A 16408-nucleotide genomic window follows, 5' to 3' on the forward strand; every position below is an offset into this window, starting at 1 on the left:
CAGCGGTCGGCTCCCCGGGCACGGCCCTGTGGCCCCGCGATGCTCCCGCCCCGCCCGGCTCCGGCCCGGCTCCGGCGCGGCACCGGCGCGGCGGCGGCCGGAGTCCCCTCAGCGGAGCCCCGTGAGCGCGGCCGCCCTCGGCACGCCCACTGCCAGGGCCGGGCCGTGCCGCCTCCCGCCCTGTCGTGAGGCGGTGAGGGGCTGCCGGGCCGCGCCTGGGCTGCTAGGCCGCGGGGGGATCCCTGAAACTGTTCTGCCCGCTGTGTACGAAACCCTGCTGTTCCTCCTCTGTGGCTTCGTAGGTCTCCCCGCAGGTGTTTGGCCTCGCCGCACAGGTGGGTCTGTGTGCCGTGGAGGGAGGGGGCGGCCGTGCTGAGCTGCTTGTGCGGGGTTCGGGGAGCTGGGGGTACCCCCGCAGCAGGAGTGCCAGCGCCCAGCTCGCCAACACTCGGCCATTGTGAAGCCTGCCTGCCCGCACCCAGTTTCGCTGGGCGCAGTTTTGTCAGAATCTGAGTCCTTAATGTTTTTCTTTAATTTCGTTCTGTAAGTACAAAGTCTGAAGTACAAAACTCTCATGCAAGCAGGTATACTCTGTACTTATATCCTCGCTGTCTAGTGTAATAGTAGCTGGTTTAAGTTTGCTTCTGATGTGAATTATGTGTCTTGGGGTTTTTGTTCTGCTCAGTTGTAGCAATGGCTTCAGGAACAGCGCTGATTTATGATGAGGAGATGACCACTCACAAACTACTTTGGAGTGAGTAAGTCGCTGCTGTTGTTTTTATTAATAGATTCTTAATAGGACTTGTGAGAGCAGTACCAAATAAATGCACTTTCTGTAAATGTAATAATAAGTATCTGGTGATACTTCCTTTCATTTTCGTGTAAATAGAAGATCTTTCCTTTAGGAGGAAAAAAAAATATTGTATTCACAACTTGTATCTAGATACCGTCATGATTATCTGAAACTGGATTTGAGAAGCTGCAGGCATCCAATCTGGGACGCCTTAACAAGAGGTGTTAGGATGAGGCATCTGAGTAGCCCCCTAAATAGTGTGTTTTAAGCTAATTAAATTGTTTATAAAGCTAAAGTATCATTGACCGTGGAAAACTATGTAGATATACTCACTCAGCTGAAACATGTCAATTACATTCAGTTAGAAATTGGTATATTACTTAAATTTGCATAAATTAGAGGAGTTCCTTTTGCATATGCAGTGCTTAGAGTTAACAGTCCATTGTTGTCTTCTCTCCCAAACTTCCTCTCTTCACCTTCATTGTAACCTAGACTTTTAATTGCAGCATTCCTGTGTCTCTAGTTAAGCATTGCAGCTTTTTACCAGTGAGAGAGGAAACAAAAAATGATGCTATTGTATTGTTTGTTAGGGCTTTTTTTAAGATTCATTTTTGCTTGCATTTTTTAGAACCAATTTCTGACTTAGTTCCAAAACAGAAAATACTTAAAAGATTTTTTTTTTACATTTTTACTCTCATGTATCTCTCATTTAGGGTAATTTTAAAACGGGGAGTTAAAAGCTAGATTTTGTTAAGTGTATTAGTTACCTGTGCTGGCACAGTATAGTAATATCATTATTGCTTATTTTTAGTCCCATTTGTGATATTGAAGTTCCAGAAAGACTTTCATCCTCCTATGAGCAGCTTAGAAGTTACCATCTTGTGGAGAGATGTGTCCATGTACCTGCCAGAGAAGGAAGTGAGGAGGAGATCCTGTTGGTTCACAGGTCTGAAACTTAACTTTCATTCAGATTATTTCAATGAAACAGCAGATCTCATATCTCCAGATGGTATTTTGTTCCATTTGAAAAGAGTGTTCTAAAATTCAATGGCTTCCATTAATGTCAGTGGAGAATGTGTCACAATGTTGAGTGTGGCATAGGTGGTGAATTATGAATCTGCTATTCCACTAAATCTACATTCTCACTCTGTGGGGTCTTAAGCAATGAATGCTGATTTATACATAGGAATACAAGTAAACTTCTTAAAACTATTTATAGTTGCCTACTTAAGTGTTGTGTTAATCTCACTTTCCCCTACAGTTTAGAGCACCTGGAAGTGGCAAAAAGTACTCAGACAATGAATGAGGAGGAGCTGAAAAGGGTCTCTGAAAATTATGATGCTTTTTTCTTTCATCCGGTGTGTAAGTTAAACTGCTTCTGCTGTTGGGAGCTACAGCTATTTGTGTTACTGCACCTGAGTGGCATTTTTCTAAGAAGGGGAAGATTAAAATACATTTTTTGCTACTGATGTAGTCTCATGTTTATTTATGATACTATCATCATCTGTTTCTAGTTTAGTATAATGCTGTAATTTAAGTTGCCCAAGTATCCAAGTATCTATTTTGTAATTGCATCATACCAATATAATGTACTACTCAAATTTTAGCTCTATTTTTGTCACTTAATGTCACTGTGTAGACCATTAGTGACCTGCAAATCACATTTTGGTAACGGTTGCTCTTAAATATTGTGGCATGAAATGGAGTTGAGGTCTTCTGTGTAATGTTTCTGTAGGGTTTAATTCCTTGTTTTCAAAGATGCCATGTTATTCCATTCAGTACATCCGTCTCACATTTTTTACCTGCTCCACAGAGAACATCCTTATAAAGATTACACTGATCACTGGTAATCATAGGGGAAAGCACATTGGGACCTGTGTTGTAAAGTTCTGTTTCATCTATTTTCGTATAGCATTAGTGGGGTAGAGTTATGTCAAGACAATTTGCTGTTGGGATGCTAAAGCATGTCATGTGCACCTTGTTTAAGCTGATGAGTTTCTCTTTCTCAGAGCACTTTCCACTGTGCCAGATTAGCAGTAGGAGCAACTTTGCAGCTGGTGGATGCTGTGATGTCAGGAAAAGTGCGCAATGGAATGGCATTAGTCAGGTAAGAAAACACGTAAGGAAATTTTCACTTAGCAAAATTTCTTTTGTTGTGAATAATTTGTAAAATTTTGGTTCAGACCTCCAGGTCACCACAGCCAGAGAAATGCAGCTAACGGGTTCTGTTTGTTCAACAACGTTGCTATTGCAGCAGAATATGCAAAACTGAAATATGGTCTGCAGAGGTAAGTGCATGGTTGATTGTAGAGAAGCTTTTCATATGTAAACAGTTTGACATTGTACTAGTTCAGATGAATGTCTAGAGTTTTCTGGGTGTCATGTTCCTTTCGGTTCAGAAAAACATTTATACCTTCTGTAGATTAAGATGCTGTGGCTCTTCCTCTGAATGTTTTCTTGTACTGATCTGTACAGAATCCTAATTGTTGACTGGGATGTGCACCACGGGCAAGGAACCCAATATATATTTGAAGAAGATCCAAGGTTTGAAGGGTTTTTTTTTCTTCTTTAATGCCAGGTGTTTAAAGATTGCTTGCCTTTCTAGAAAATACAATTTCTTAAACTTCTAAAACTAGAATCTTGCAAAACATTTACCTTGCTATTTTAGTCTGTTTTTCATTTGTTATAAAATAGAATATCTAAATCAAAATAAAATGTAAATCTGTTCTACTTTAAAGAATAACAAACAAAATAAGCAATGTGATTACCTTGATTTGCCACTACTCAGGTAATACATATGTTCTCTGTTCACAAAGCTCTCAGTTAAAGTCTTCAAGTAGTAGTTGGATAAAATACAAAATACATGAGCTTTATAATTTTTTTTGGAAAAGTGACATAAGTAGATTCTAGAAACAAGTGTGCTGTTCTGAAAATTCCTTGTGTTTGATCTGCATGGAGTGCATGCTTACAAGACATTTTTAGCATGTTAATTTTGGCATAAGACCTACTGTACCAATCTTCACAGTCTAAATCCTTTGAGAGAACTAAGAAGAAAGGATAGAATAGTTTTATTTTCTTGCTTTCAGGCAATGCAGTCACCAGGTTCAGTTTATAAAGTCATTTCCACAATCTTTTTGTCAAATTGGATTCCTATTTTTTTTTTATTTTCAGTGTTTTGTACTTTTCTTGGCATCGCTATGAACACCAGGAATTCTGGCCTTCACTCAAAGAATCTGATTATGATGCTGTGGGTCTGGGAAAAGGAAAAGGTTTTAACATAAATTTGCCTTGGAATAAGGTAAGTACTGTTTACAGGACAACAAATCAAGTACCATAGTTTTGTATCTCATCGTTTATATAACACTTTCTGAGTAAGTGCGCTGCTTCACTTGCTTGGCAAATGTCTTACACAGTGTATATTCTTCCTGTCAGGGGAATGTCTGCTGGGAAATTATGGTTCAGAATGTGATAATGTTTGAAAAATAAAAGGGAGAGAAAAATATACACACTCATTTTTACTTGAATGTCTTGCCTAGCCGTCAAATCAAAAAGTGTTTCAGGAGACAGTTACATCCGTTCTTGTTTAGCAGAGAACCGAAGCTTGTTAAGATGAAAAATGGTGGATGTTTATGCACTTTACTTAAATAGAGGGGTTTTTACTGTACTTCACAGGATTCCTTCATCTTTTCCTGTCTTTCCCTAAAGCCATTCATTCATTCAGCCATTCCAGTCATTCCAACTGGAAAACATAACCAGTGTTTCTCATACTTTTCAGGTTGGGATGGGAAATTCAGATTACCTTGCTGCATTTTTCCATGTGTTGCTTCCGATGGCTTTTGAGGTAATTTTTTACTGCCAAAGAGTACTTCCTAAGTGTTTCTTAAGCAGGTACCATTGAATATTTTACAGAAATGCAGTCATTGCCAGTAGTACAGTTAATACATACATTTATTCTGCTGGTATGACATTGCCCTGATCAACTGAATAGTATTTATGGAATATTAGCTTTTAAATATTCAACATAATCATCTGCAACTTCTCCAGCAGAAATGAAAATAGTGTAAAAGGATAATGTATTCAAGGAGAATTTTATTTGTGTTCATATTCTAATTGAAAAAACAGCTGATCATGGTAAAGTTGAAATCCCGTACAAAACTGAAAATAGGACATAAGGATGTGCTACAACTGTCTCTCTTTTATAACAGTTTGATCCTGAACTGGTAATTGTCTCCTCTGGATATGATTCTGGAATTGGTGACCCTGAAGTAAGTAACTTGTGGTCTTTACGTTGTCAGTCATGAATCTATTATGAAAATATTCCTGCTGTTTTAATGTTCTGTGATTGCTAAGTGAAGTTCACTTTGATCAAGCTAAATATACATGCTTGAGTCTTTAGGCTGACCCAAGTTCATTAAACATTACAACAAGACATGTAAAGACAGATTATCCCATTTGTATAATTATTGTGCTGTTTTTTTTCACCTTCCTTAAATGCAGTTGGTTCAGCATTCTGTTTGATATAATGAGAGGCAAGTGTTCTGGTGTTCCATCTCAGACTTGGGTACTTCAGATTGTTTGGGTTTCTTACCAGTGTTTTTGAATCAAGGTGTTAGCTCTTAAAATTTTTTCTTTGGCTTAGGGTCAGATGAATGCCACTCCTGAGGTTTTTTCCCACCTTACCCATTTCCTGATGCAGTTAGCTAATGGAAAGCTGTGTGTCATCCTAGAGGTAAAGAAATTTCGAAATGTATTCCAAGGGGAAAGGTCTTTGTATTAGAGTATTTGTATTAGGGCAAACTAGAAGCTAGGATGCGAAACTTCTTAACCAAATAATTTCTTATTTTTATCTTTCTTTTGAGTACTAAGAATGCAAAAATGACTAAGATTTGACAGCATTCTTATACTTTAGAGTTTTGAAACAAAGGAGACCTATGCTCATCATTCAAAAAAACATATATTCCACAAATCCGTTTAGTTCTTGTGAACAGTGATTAGTCTACTGGTCTTGACAGTCCCAAACTCATTGAAATTAATTTATTGAAGAGGCTGTATTACCAATTTTTTACAAGTGTACCTCACCAAGTAAAGGAGATTTTATAAAACCTTTAACCTAAAAATACTCTTACCTAGTAATGGAGTACTTAGAACCCTCTTTTTTGATTTAATGACTGTATGCAGGCTCTTTAGGAGCTCTTCCTTATTCTTTTTTTAAACAATTAAAATGTTTTCTCATTTTAAAGTCTAGACTTCAACTTCCTATTTCTGCTGCATGTTAGAAAAATAGTGGCTTTTCAGGTAAACAAGTGTGTGGTAATATTGCTGCCAACAAGGTCTTTAAGAGTGAACTGTATATTAATTGATTCACTTGACCTCTTGTTTTGCATGACCTTTCTTCTGTCACCCTTCTCTTTAGCAGGTTATTATGGATATTTTTGTCTATTAGCTGAAGTGCAAGTAAGCATTCACTCCTACCATGGATGGTGTGACTGCTCCATAGGTGATAGATGGCTTCCTGCATGTCACCTAGCAGTCTTAAATCCATCTTGTTCTCCAAATTGTGCCAAACTATTGGGCAACCACATCTGAAAAGTGTCAGGCTGTGGGAGTTTTCCTCTCATTTTTTCTCATTTCTCTTGTCAATTTCTACCATTTTAGAGGAAAGTGATAGCATTTGCCTTCTAATGATCTTCCACAAGGATTGTTGAAGGTGGCAGGTTGTAGATGGGAATGGAGAAGTCATGTGGTTTTATGGCAAAGTAATGACTGATTTCTGAAATTACTTGAACTGTGATGAAGTGAGTTCAATCATGAGATGCCTTTGAAGTTCAGCAGGTGGCCACTAATTTACTGTTTTCATATTGAAAAATCTTTGACTTAGATATACTTGCATATCATCTTCTGTTTCTGTAAATACAAACACGTTTCAAAAGGATAGTTTATTTTCTGTGTTGGAATTTAGAGAGCTGTTAATAGTACTTGTCCCTTGGTTGACACAAAATACTTTTCAGGGTGGATACCACTTGAAATCATTGGGTGAATCAGTGTGCATGACTGTAAAAACTTTGCTTGGAGATCCTGTACCTCAAATAACTGGAGAAATGGCACCTTGTCTAAGGTAAGGATATAAAGAATTTTAGAACAACTAATGTGTTTTTTAAAGAGACTGACGACATGTATGCTTTGAACATTTTGCTGAAGTAATGTTTTAATAAGGTAGTTTATAATATATTCTACTTTGGATAACTTGCATTTTTAAGAAGTCAACCAAGGTACAGTTTTATATACTTTTATATACTTTCTTTTTCTGGAATTACTTCAAGTTGTGAGGTTTTATAGCATAAAAGGCCATTTTATCCTTAGGCTTTTTTATCCTGTAGAAATCTATCTCACTCAAGGCTGAGATAATCCTGCTGTAATCAAGGTAATACCAGTTAACTACAGTCAGTATTTGGGAATGTATGCAGCTGCAAGGATTAGTGCTTCAGACCGCAGAGCCACTTCAGTTGCTGTAGTGCAGCAATAGCTGGGGCAAAGCTTTCTCTCATCAGTGAGAGTTGATGCTATGCAGAGCCAGTCTTGATGAATACTTGTGTTTCTGGAATTTGGAGCATCGAGGCCTGGGGTGAAAAAGCACTTGACTATGTAGAGTTGTATCAAGATAATTAATTGTCAAGTCTAACTTCTTTTTAGAGACACTAAGATTGTGTTTGTACTGCAGTGGAATCTGAGCTAGTAAAGCATTCTTAACCTTCAGTCCCACATCTAAACAGTGTCTTTCTCTCTACCTCTCTGCACTATCTCCTTCACATCTCCGTATTCTGTCCTCTATCTTTCTCTCAGCTCAGCAGCTGTCCTGTGCTTTTTCTACCAGAAAGGCTCCTCATGCAATTTGGTGGCAGCACCTCCCAGTTGCCTGTGTTAGTTAAAACTCAGAGCTTGGATCAGCCAGGGAATCAGTGTGGATATTACATAGACTGTGAGCTGAGTTGCATTTTGTAAACTGATGGAGCAAAACTAGTTATTTTGCTTCCAGCACATCTCATGAGCCCTCTGTGTCCTCTTTTTCTTCTCTACCAGCTGTGGTATCTCAAATTGCTATCATCCTATGTCATAGAGAGTTGATTACATACTTATCCAAGTCCAGCTCCTGAACACCTTACAAGTAATCTGCAAGTACACGGAATTTCTTCTGGATTTAATACGACCTGAATTATGTTTGTATGATAGCTAATGCAATGGGACCGTTTGCCCATAGTGCTGCAAACACCAGTGATAATAAAAAGGAGACTTCAACACAAATAATAGCAGGGTATGTGATTTGCTTAGTTCCTGAACAGATTGTCTTGCTTTTGAGTCAGTCTGATGAAATCTTTACATTGCGTAGATAAAATCTCTTGGCAAGACATTGACAGGAGAAATTTTTCCTGAACTTATACAGGTGTGCTTCCTCCAACAGCAGGGCTGGGATTTCACTCATGTAAATGTGTGTACCTGCTGTATGTGTTCTTCAGTTATCCTTTTTGACTCTCTCATCTTTTCAAGCAATGTGCCATTGACTCTCATTCTGTTTTGCATTCTTGGAAGAGATCAAAGTTTGTTAATTTTCAGTTGAATTTTTTTGTTTTGCTTTTTTGTTGAGGCAAGTTATGATTCCTCTTATGATTTTCTTCATTGCTGATACTGTTAATCTGGTTTATTTTTTAGTGCTGTTGAATCTATTCAAAATGTGAGAGCAGCACATAAACCCTACTGGAAATGGTTGGCTTATGAAGGTAGTTTCTCTTCATTCAAGCTAATGTTATTCATAAATGGATTTATACAGAAATAGAAAATTATTACAATTAATTTCAATGGATTAAACTAATTGAACAAGCAGTTACTCATCAAGTGACTGATGAAGAAATATGACACTTCATTCGAGGTCGTGTATCAGCTGGTCTGAAAAGAACTTTCTGAAGCTGGCAAACACTATGCCAAAAAGTAGCACTTTGATATCTTTCTTTGAGGATGCTGTTTTCTGTGTCAAAAATACGGACATAAGCTTTATTACAATATATAACCTTTCACTAGATTAAAACAAATGTAGTAGCACTGAAAAAATAACATCTGTGTCTGGAAACATTGTAGCTAGTGCATGGGAGTAAATATGCATACTGTGAATATAGATGTATTCTATTTTGTGAATAAATATAGGCAAATATTAACACATTGCTTAGAAACTAATACCTGTGAAACTCCTCTTTCTTTTTCTCTAGATACATCATTTTTACAAAATTTGACCACCAAATCACACTTACTAAAGAAGACTAATTCAAGTCCCTCCACAGAACTTGAATCTAAGATAACTAACAGTAACAACACTGTCAAAGTAGAAAGGTTTTTGGAATTGCACATGAAAAATATTCTATTTCCAGTGCCTCCCATCAAAACAGCAACAGCTGGCTCTGAAGGTTCAGAACATTTTCTCCCTGAACATGTTCAGCTTGTGAAGGAAATGGACAAAAGTGAAGTAAAAGCTCTTGTCAGGTTGGTCCTATTTATTTTATTTTCCACAGAGCATGAGAGGTCTTTGTACAGACCTCATCTAGCTCTGTGTCTGCCGTGGTCATCTTTTTTGCCTTAGTCTACTCAGTTACAGCCAGAATTTCTTCCTTTATAAAGATATTTGTGTTGTATAGCACTCATAGCCTGAAATCCTTTAAATAAATAAATAAATAAAGAAAAAAGGATACTTTTACTCTATAACTCTTTCAATAGAGATAGGACAGCTAATGTGAATGTATGAATTTAGAAAGAGGTTTTGCTAGGAAGCTGTCTTAAAGCTCTGTACTCACAGAGTACAGAGAAAAAATGCCAAACAGCTCTGATGTGAGAAACTCAATGTTTTGTCTTGTCTTCATTTAATTTTGACAGAGCTCTGTTTCCTGAATATCATCAGACATTTTTGTTTTCTTTCCAGTGCAGAATGGAGACAGGTTTAGGGAGCTGAAGGCTGTCAAGCACTGGTGTTGTCATCCTCCTGCTAGGGCAGATTTCTGAGAATCAATGTGTAGCACCTGTACAAAATGTACCCCATTAATACTAACTGCACAGCACTTCTATCAGCATCCTTTTTGAAGACAGTATTGCCTCTAACCTAGTTTTTCTTCATATAATTTATTTTACAGTGGCTTTTATGCAGACCTCGTGAAAGAGGACGAAACTTTGCTCTCTCTTGGCAGTATGTTTGTGATCCTAGATAAAATACTGAAGAAAGAGGTAATAATATATTGCCTCGGTCTTGGGGGTAGGAGTAGAAACAGATTCTTCTGTCTTTTTGCTTCTACTATATTGTTGTCCAGATACTAGTCATTATTTATCTCCCAAGTCCACAGATCTCAGATAGAATGTGTTTAGCTATGAGAGTGAGCATGCAAGATGAGAAAATTACTATTTAGGGATAGCTGTTAAACCTTATCCATCTTTCTAATCGTCTTTGGGCAGCTCATTGTCCAGATTTTCTCAAGGTAGTCACAGAATATGCATTCCTAAGAACCTTCTCATTGCTTTCAGACTTATGGGGGGAGCCAGGCATTAAGTCCTCCAGTTAAAGGGAACACAAGTTGCTGTATCAAGCACCAGTAAGCAACCGCAAGAAATCTGAAGAAATGTTGATCCTTTTCCTGTCTCAATGTGCAAAGTTTACACAGTAAATTTTGACTTACATGTGCATGCACACACATACTCTTTAGTGGTGTTTTCAACAGCTCAGCTCTATGCTCTGATTCTGAACAGAGTAATTCTAGTTCAGTATTTGATTCTTGAAGGGTCAGGAATAAAGAGAAGGCAGGCTTAGAGGGCGCATCTTCATATTTATGTATAAAAACTTGGATGAGCATAGAAGAAGAAGTGGAAACAAATTAAAAATGCTATATCATAATGAGTCACTCTTCCTTTGAGTGAAAACCTCTCTTTAAGGTGCTTGGCGTGCAAGGAAGAGTAGCTACCACACTGGACTCTTTCTTCTAAGACATCTTGCTCTTGGAAGTCACATATGAAGATCCTGGAGACAAATTTCTGATATTATATACTGCACACAGCTCCAGGAGAACCTATAAATAGACATAAAAAAATAGATTTTAAAAAATGGTTACTGGTAAAAAGAAGCAGAACTTTTAATGAGAGGCAGATGTCAGTTAACTTTTTGTGCTGACAAAGAGGAGGAACGTGGAGGGGAAACTTATCTTTTTGCTTAGCTTTTAGGTAGAGCTCAAAGCACACAACACAGATGAACACTGAAGGGTTGACTGAGTAATACAACAGTTGTATTTTCCAGAAAAGAATAGCTTGCCTAGGTTAAAGAGACAGAATATTCAGGAACAACCTCCTTTTCATAGGGTATATTTTTCTGCACAGTTTGCAGACTATCTAGAGACTCAGTAAACATGGCCTTCCCCTGGAAAAGCTATTTTTACAGTTGCCTTCTGGTATAACACCATACTTTTGAAATAATACTATAGTTTATGGCATAGTAATAAAATATGGCCTTTCTGTAGAAAATTAATTAATACAGATGTGACACTTAAAAAATTATATGATCTTTTACAGCACTGCTTCTGAATGAAAAATGTGTTTTGTAGGTGTGTAATGGAATTGCAGTAACACCCACAGCTGCTCCTTCTGCTGCTGTTGCACTAAGACATTCTGTTCATTTTGGATTACAAAGGTGAATATGTATGTTTTGTGTTTAGAGCCCTTTGACAACATGTTAAAATCAAATACAAAGTGTGGCAAATACAGCACCTTGATTTTAAAATAAATACCAGATTTTAAAATAAATAGCATGCTCACACATGTAGCATTTTCAACGTGTAATCCAGGTAACAGTGTATATGCCAGCAACAACATTTTGCCTTTCCAAATGGAAAAAATTTGTAAGGATGATGGCTGTGCTAGCCTGCACTTTCTTTGTCACATTTCAATTGGCTTTGGCCTGGGGACAATTTCTTGATTTTTGTTTTTCCTTCCTAGTATTTGATGGAAAAATGGGGTTCCCTTGAGTTGTCCTAAATGTGTTTTATTTCTACTTTTAATGGACCAAATTCAATATACATTCTATTTAATGCTTCTAATCTACAAATAGCTCTAGCTGAAAAGAAATTACTTGTAAATGTATGTAAATTTTTGTTTCCCGCAGAGTGCTTTGTGTATTTGTTGGAGACATGCAGATGATACCAAACACAGAAGATGGGTGAGGTCTCCCTTAACTTTAGGGGGTAGAGTCCCAAGGGTTTTTAAATGTTCATAGGTGTCTGCATGCGTGATGAATTCTGCACTAAGGAATCAGTCATGAGCTGACATTTATTAACTTTAGCTTGAGACATAATACAAAACATCCCCAAATACATCTTCAAAGATAAATTATTGTCTCTAATGATATTTCATGCATTTGGTAGTAGGTTTAAAGTATAATCCTTCTGTATTAATTGAAATTTAGATGGTTATTGAAAGTACAATATAATAAATAAGGCAATTATTAATTAAATAGGACCTATCTCCCCTATAACTGCAGGAGGCACATATTGCTGATGTAGAGTTCCTTATTGAAAGTCTTCTTTGCTTATATATCATTTTTTCCCACTTCCCCTTTTTCTTAAAAGTAATTTGCCAATAGTCTTTAATCATCCTTTTAAAAATACCAGAAAAAAAAATTCAGTTTTAATTGTTTATATTTTGGAATGTACTAATGCAAATAGTTATTTGCTCCTGCATTATGAATTAGTATTTAAAGAATGATGAAAGAAGATATCCCATTTTTATCCCATTGGGAAATAATTGAATAAATACTCAAGTGAGGTTTTTATTTACAGAAGAATGCTTATCATAAACATCTGTGAGAAAGAACAGTCTGAAAAGAGCAGCTGCAAACACTATATTTCTCTAAACTGGAAAGAGGTAAGATTCACTTTCTGGAAACAACATAGGAGAATTTTTTTTTAAAACACAAATAATAGAATATATTTAGAAATTTATAAAATTACATTGATAATTACACTCCTTACTCCACTTTGGGTCTTTGAAATGTTTTCCTGTTCGTGCCCTTGCCAGGTTACTACTCCTTCACAGAGCTTTAGAGTGTATTAGAATGCATAGGTTTGAGGAAACCTTCCAAAGTTACTGCAGCTCATCTTCAGCAAGGCAGAGTTACACTGCAAAGACACTGAGGAAATCCTGCATGTTTAATATAAAAAATATAAATATTGGGAAAATAGATCACTATCCTGTTTCCTAGGACAATCAAAAGCTTTTTGAGAGTCACCTTTCTGTTTTGTTTTATATCTGGAAATTTGGGGCTTTATATTTGTGCTAACCAATTTGTTGTTGTTGTTAAAGGATGCTGAAGGAAATGATTTCTTTTCTGCTGTACTTGGATTCATTCTTCCTGTAGCGTATAGTTACCAACCAAACTTAACAATAATAGCTGTTGGACCAAACAGGAGCCTTGGAATAAGTGGGATTTCTCTGCTTGTTGCTTTACTACAAGGGTTAGCTGAGTCTCGAATTTTTGCTGTGATTGAGGTAAGACGTGGTGCTAAGCTGTGGTACTTCAAAGTCTGGCAGAGACACTTGTATGAACTGCTTCAAGCTGCCCAGTAGAAAAAACTGGCTGTATTTATCCTGTCTTTGGTACCCCTGAGTTCACAGCACAAACTGCCCAAGTTTCTTTTTGTCCTGAGAACAAGACAAGACACAGTTGCACACCAAGCTGTAGGCAACTATTGCAGCCTGCACAATGGAGAAGCTGAGGCATGAAAGCAAGCTCATGGTTATCTATGGATCATAGATGTTCTGTCAGTTTGCCACAAATTCCATTTTTATCTGGGATCCACAGCTATCCCAGATATTTCAGTTATCTCTGAAAAGTGGCACTTCCCGTCTGTTAAATTATCTGGCCTCTTTCCATCAAATGTGATTGCAAGCAGCCCATTGTCCTGTTCATAACAGACCTCTAAATTTCTTCTCCTCTCCCCAGTGCTGTACTTTGTCACACACAACTTTCAGCCTGCAGAACATAAATCAGAAGGGCACATATCCTTCAGGTGAACTTAATTGGGATAATACTTAATTGAGGGCCAGAGTACCCAGCTTTATTTTTTTAGGTAGAGAGCACGGGGAAAGAAAATAAAAAAATATAGGGACTTTTCCTAGGCTAACTTTCTCCATATGGTACGACATTAAGGATGCCTAAATTTACAGTTGGAGGCTGTATCCAGAGCAATGATCAGTGTCAGTGAGTGCATCTTCCATGAATTTGTCTAATCACATAAAGAACTCAACTTACACTCTGGGCCTCTCCAGCGTCCTATGGTTGTAACACAGTTTCTCTGTGTGATCTGTGAAACAGTAACTTTTGATTATTTTTGTGCCTTCTAGTTTTTCTACAATGAGAAACAAAAAACTGTTCACGTATGCTTATTTTAATGTTTCCTAGCAAATACCCAATTAAAGCCATGCTATTCATTAAGCTGCCAATTAAGTGGATTTTGACCTAATTTATTCTGTAGTTTTCTCATATTGTTGTTTTAATTTACAATGCTGATACATAAATTGTCTAAGATAAAATAATTTGTACATTGATATGCAGTATCCATAAAAAATGTATTTGCACACTACTAATTAGGAGTATGAAATGGAGAGAATTGGTGATATTCTGAAGTGTAAACTCAGACAATAAAAGAATATTAGGCATACATATTTAAAAAAATGATTGATACTTCTATATCAGCATTCTGCAGGTAGCTCCATAACAGGATCATGATTTTCTAATGCATGGGCGTGACTTTTTAGAAAACTTGAAAAAATGCTTATATCTCTTAAAAACAAAACAGTGTTACAGTCTTATAAATATAATCTTCATATAGCATCAATATTTCAAATACAGTTTCTGAAAGGAAATTAGGTTGCTTTAGACTGTGAGAAGTCCAAAAGAGTAAATTTCTTGAATAAGCAAACTATATTACTAGTTTTCTCTCATAGAAAGTAAATGATGCATAAAGTAAGCAAGCTCCATGTTTCCTTTAACCTCATAATATTTTCTGTCCTTAACCCAGCATTTTTTTCAGTCATAAAGGGAAAAGTGAGATTGTTTCTCCATTTGAAAGAAACAAGTTTTACAACAGATAAAAATTAACTTACATTTTTCAGTAAAAACCTCCATTTGAACACATTTTTATTTGAAAATGGGAGGTTGCTCAATTCTTGCTACTAATGCTAGAAATTTAATTACAAAAGCTTGTTTTAATATATTTCATGTATCACTGAAACATAGAGAGCTTGGTTCACAGAGGTATTTTTTCTTCCCATTAGGACACAGAGATAAGTTTAATGCAAAGTGTAGCCAAAGCCTTACTGGGTGCTTCTACACCTCCCTTTGGAATTTATGTACCTCCTACCCAAGAAAAAGTAAATAAAATAAAAGCATTAAGAGACCAGTTTCAGCAGGAATGGAAAATGCTTCAGTGTTCAGGTAAGCTGTCTGATTTTATCTTTAACTCTTACATACTGTAAGTTTCCAAAAAGATGACATGTAAATACAGCAAGGTCCTGTAAGTCAGTGGGACCAGATTGATCTAATGTGAAACTGGTGAAATACAGTGATGAATACTTGTAATTCTGCCACTTGAGCTGGAAAGCACCAAATTTCATAGCATAACAACTGTACCCTTGGGACTTAGAATACTGTTCCTCCAAAATTTTGGAATGAAATTACCAAAATATGTGCTTAAAGAATGGATAACAAGATGTGCCCTGCCTCTGATTGCTGATGTGTTTTCTGAATATACTGCTAAACCAGGTGATATTTTTATATGTTTAACTTGTCCACAAATAACTCAGTAATGATTAGTCATGCTGCAAGTACAGTCACAAAGAGCTGAAGGTAAAGCACAGCATTTGTATAGGAATCAGGCCAGGCAGGTACCTATGTTTTCAAGCATACTTGTCTAGAAATGTTTTTTTGCTGAATGACACATTTTTCAACAAAAAAAAAAAAAAACAATTATAAAAGTGGGCATCTCTAAAAGGAAATGCCATTCTCTCTTTCAGAGGAAATGCCTGATTCCAGGGGTCTGGTTCCAATAAAAATATTCTTTTGTGGTCAGGAATTGTTGTATGAGCTTGATTAATGACTGGTTTTCTTACTGCTGTTCTTTTCAGTGAAGGAGGGGTTTTAAAGAAATTGATTTCACTTCAGAATCATTTTACAAACAAGAGAAAAAGGAAAATATGAGGACTTCACTCAGCCCTCTTTTCAAGCATAAATTGTCTATACAACAAATAAAAACTGCAAATCTCCAGTGACTTAGTAGTGACCTAAGGCCACATCATGTAAATTCTCAAAATTAAACAAATATCCCAAGGCAACAGCCATGATATATATACACCTTGTTTTGTAGTATTCCAGGTATGATTTACGGATCATTTTCGAGGGCACTTTTCTGTTATTGTAACTTCAATAATTTGCCCTTTTGATTTCAGACACTTCAAATGATGTTTATACTGGTGTTCCTACTGTGTTCAACTTTATATCCATGTGCAGTAAATAAATAAATCTGTCTTTGCAGTTGTCTTTTTTAA

General features: G+C 36.8%; 1 protein-coding gene across 5 annotated transcripts; it reads left to right on the plus strand.

Moving 5' to 3' along the window:
- The first annotated feature begins 164 nt into the window (after window positions 1-164).
- HDAC10 (histone deacetylase 10) lies at window positions 165-16408 on the plus strand. Of its 5 annotated transcripts, none has more exons than XM_088055797.1 (21): window positions 165-335; window positions 686-758; window positions 1605-1739; window positions 2055-2151; window positions 2803-2900; window positions 2977-3081; window positions 3269-3337; window positions 3965-4091; window positions 4569-4634; window positions 4999-5058; window positions 5433-5522; window positions 6802-6908; window positions 8498-8565; window positions 9049-9319; window positions 9961-10051; window positions 11413-11498; window positions 11970-12023; window positions 12643-12727; window positions 13166-13351; window positions 15140-15299; window positions 15989-16408. In XM_088055797.1, exons 2-21 carry the CDS (start codon window positions 694-696, stop codon window positions 16003-16005), a joined length of 2037 nt encoding a protein of 678 aa, XP_087911923.1. In that variant the 5' UTR covers window positions 165-335; window positions 686-693; the 3' UTR covers window positions 16006-16408. The 5 variants fall into 5 exon arrangements, with proteins under 5 accessions (XP_087911923.1, XP_087911925.1, XP_087911924.1 ...); XM_088055798.1 differs by lacking the exon at window positions 165-335 and adding an exon at window positions 448-543; XM_088055801.1 differs by lacking the exon at window positions 165-335 and adding an exon at window positions 491-543 and having other exon boundaries at window positions 686-754; window positions 2055-2155.

Source organism: Pseudopodoces humilis, chromosome 5 (assembly GCF_049639895.1).
Source record: "Pseudopodoces humilis isolate 2021_Gansu_Grassland_sample_001 chromosome 5, ASM4963989v1, whole genome shotgun sequence".
NCBI lineage: Eukaryota > Metazoa > Chordata > Aves > Passeriformes > Paridae > Pseudopodoces > Pseudopodoces humilis.